This window comes from Mytilus trossulus, chromosome 9 (assembly GCF_036588685.1).
Source record: "Mytilus trossulus isolate FHL-02 chromosome 9, PNRI_Mtr1.1.1.hap1, whole genome shotgun sequence".
Classification (NCBI taxonomy): Eukaryota; Metazoa; Mollusca; class Bivalvia; order Mytilida; family Mytilidae; genus Mytilus; species Mytilus trossulus.
In genome coordinates this window covers 18,204,016-18,207,762 of record NC_086381.1, presented here as the reverse complement: position 1 = coordinate 18,207,762, position 3,747 = coordinate 18,204,016, and the positions used below count along the sequence as shown (strand labels likewise).

Below are 3,747 nucleotides of genomic sequence, written 5' to 3'. Positions count from 1 at the left end.
TATTTCTGCATTTGGTTTTTTTTCAACTGCCTACCATCAAGTACTGAAATAAGTATGATGTTGATCAATTTTCCTTCAGCATTAGGAGCCTTTAAGTTATCTAATCGAATGCTGTTTGTTGCTGGACAAGTGATATCCTGTATAAAGCTATAATACCTTTCAAATACAGCTTTATTACAAATCAGCTGCTCTGGAAAAATACTTAACCTACCACTTTTAAGGCTTAATTGTATCTTTAAGCAAAGAAAAAAGTAAAATCACAAAAATACTGAACTCCGAGGAAAATTCAATTGTAAGGTCCCTAATAAAATGGCAATTTCAAATGACAAAACACATCAAACGATTGGACAACAACTGTCATATTCCTGACTTGGTACAGGCATTTTTAAATGTAGAAAATGGTGGATTGAACCTGGTTTTGTAGCGCTAAACTTCTCACTTATATGACAGTCACATCAAATTCCATTATGGTTGCTAAATTTTATAGATTCTCAAACAAAACAAAAACATGGAATGGGCAAGATGTATTTATTCAAACATTTTTTACTCCATCCTTTCATGTTTTTTTTTTTATGTTTGTGTTGAATGCAATAAATGATCTATTACTTAATTGAAACCAATCTTTGTCATATATTTTCTTCACATGCGGGTAATGACAGAATTTGAGACAGAGCTGTGCCATATTTTCACAATTTTTGTGTGTTTCTTGTTAATGTTTGTCTTAATTTGCCCATATGACCTTGACATTATCTTCATACTATATTGGCAAATTCTTGTGATTTTGATTATTTCTCAGATCCTTTTTAGCAATAAATCCACTATATTTGGTGTATGGAATGATTGTTTGTTAAACCTGTCTGACAGGCAAGGATAATCTGACCTTCACCTCATTTTCATGGTTCATTAGTCATTCTGTTTCTCAGATACTATAAGCAGGGTTTTAAGAGTGTTACCTAGCCCAGTCAGACATATGAGCTTTACTTGATTTTACCAGGAAATACTGGTTAATAAGAAATACTGTCCTGACCCTTCAAGATGATGCAGTTTGCAACTTCACCATGTTCACATGCAATACAATTAACATACATATAAAACAGATTTTTTGAGTTAACAAATTCACTGATTTGAGACAATTATCACCAGAACACACATACATGAACAATTTTCTATAGATTTATTTAGGTAATTATCTATAATACTTTTATACATATACTGCTGCACATACACTACTCTGGGAACTAACAGACACTACTGCTTATGTTACTACTGCTTCTCATACACTACAATGAAAAGAAACTGACAAACACGTAATGGCATTCATGCTGCTCATACACTTGTATGACTGAGAAGAATCAGACAGACACTATACTACTACTACTCATACACTACAACAAGTAGGAACTGACAGACACCTTCTGTTTATGTAATTGTTATGCTCATACACTAAGATGAGAAAGAACTGACAGACACTTTTTTTTTTTATTTCACTACGTCTGCTCATACACTACTATCAGAAGGAACCGATAGACACTACTGCTTATGTAACAACTGCTGCTCATGCATTACAATGAGTAGAACTGACAGACACTACTGATCATACACTAAACTGAGAAGGAATTGACAGACAATAGACAATACTGCTTATGTAAATACTCCTGCTCAAACACTACTATAAGAAGAAACTGACAGACAATACTGCTTACTGGTATACATGAAAATAAGAAGATGGGGTATGATTGTCTTTGAAACCTCACTCTACAGTACATTAAATAACACAGAAATTTTAAACAACTACATGTATATACATATATGCCACCGTACAGATTTAACAAGGAGCACTTCACAAATTACATACTAGTACATTATAATTGTTATTGGATGTTAAGTATAACGTAGAGTATAATGTATACAACTGAAGCTCTGTCTATCTATTGGTTGCAAATTTCAATTTTAATTAAAATGCTTGATCAAACATATATACAAAGAAAACAAGAAAGCCAACCAAACCTTTAAACTACAAACATTAGGAAAAAAGCTTTCAGTCTTACGGACAATAAAACACTTTCAACAAAAATGGTGAAAACGATGGATTGTTATTTAACCTCCGCATGTAATTGATGCATACAGATCTGTACGGGAATTACATACATGTATAAAAAAAAATGCACGAAAAAGTAATATATTTTATTTTGCAAGACTTATTTATAAACATTATATAACATTTTATTCATCTTCATCGCCCCTTATCATACACGATGATCTTCTTTGACTTTCTCTCTGCAGTCTTAGCTTTCTGTCGTGTTCTGTTTCATTTACCCTTTCAGCATCCTCGACAGCTTTAGGTTTTTTCACTAAATTAACCCATTTACCTTTGAATTTTTGAAGCAACATTTGCCTTTGAACTCTCGTTACTAAATGCCGCAATGCGTTTCTCGACGGATCTTCAATATTTTCTTCTGCTTCTTTGATTTGTCTTACGCGTTCTTCCGCAACTAGTTTGTTTGCAATATTTGTTGTAACTTTCCGTAATAATTGTTCCTGCATTATTGTCTTCTGATCTATTACTTTGTTTTTGTATTTTGTTTCCTCATTGTTTTCTTTCGCTTTCACGTCGTTGAAGGCGCTTACAAGATTGTTTAGTGCTACTTTCATTATTTTTTGTTCTCTTGTTGGGTTTGCATTAGTTGGATGCTCTGACATTCGGCGCCTTTTCTCATTTTCGAAAGCAAGTCTTGTGTCGTTCGCGGCAAAAGTGTGTACTACCTTTGCAAGGGATTCGTCCAGCATCTCGGACATAGCTAGTTGGTATTCTTTGACCACGTCATCTTGCTTATTCTCAAGATTAAGTTGTGCTTCCTCAATATTTTTGTTTACAAGAGATCTTTTGAAATTAGTGTCTGTCATTCCATCAACTAAATTTTCAATACTTGGTGTCCTGTGTTTGTTGTCATAAATTCCACGAAGTACTTTTATTCTGTGTTGACGCTCCTCTTCCATCTCTTCATTTTGTTGTTTTCCAAATTTCTTCCTCATCAACTCCCAGTGAAGCAAATCTTTATTTTCATAAACTACGGACTTCTTTTTATCTTCTTCGAGCCCCATTCTGCCGTAATTATACACCATGACATTGTCGAACTCCCTATTTAAATTTTCAAGTTTGGATAATGCTTCTAACCCTTTATCCTCATAACCGACTTCTAACTGTCTTTCTTGTTCTCTTAGAATAGCCTTCCTAATTGCATAACGTGTAAGCCGTGGTGTAGACCTCTGAAGGTGTGAAGGGATGTCAACATCCCAGTGTGTTCCGCCGTATGCTGGACGTTGGGTGGCTAGAACGGCATGCCTTGTGTCTCTCAGATGGTAGTGACCAGGTTGTCTTTTGATACCAATTTTTATACAAGTTTGTGCCTTTGCTTGTTTAAGTTGCTCCTTAAATGACCCTAGATACTTTTTTACTTGAACTTCTTCAACACTATCCGTGTCACTGTCACTTTCACTGCTAGACATTTTGGTGGTTTCAATAAGACGTTGACATGGAGATATTCATCTTTCTATGACGCTAACGGCTTTGTACGTTTTACGCTAAAAATATACGAAGGAACGCTACGCTCACTCGACAAGAATGCTTCATATTATGTCTCGCAGCTGATATTTTACGATATCAACATGCAGATAACCTGATAATCGGTACTTATTTATAAGTCAACATTAAACAGAAGAAAAACGTCGATTTTTAATTATTCATAC

At 34.5% G+C, this 3,747-nt stretch overlaps 1 protein-coding gene across 1 annotated transcript; it reads right to left on the bottom strand.

The window, feature by feature from the left end:
* Positions 1-2,169: 2,169 nt before the first annotated feature.
* Positions 2,170-3,547, bottom strand: LOC134683655 (uncharacterized). Its single transcript, XM_063542967.1, has one exon. It carries the CDS (start codon positions 3,505-3,507, stop codon positions 2,224-2,226), a length of 1,284 nt encoding a protein of 427 aa, XP_063399037.1. The 5' UTR covers positions 3,508-3,547; the 3' UTR covers positions 2,170-2,223.
* Positions 3,548-3,747: the final 200 nt, after the last annotated feature.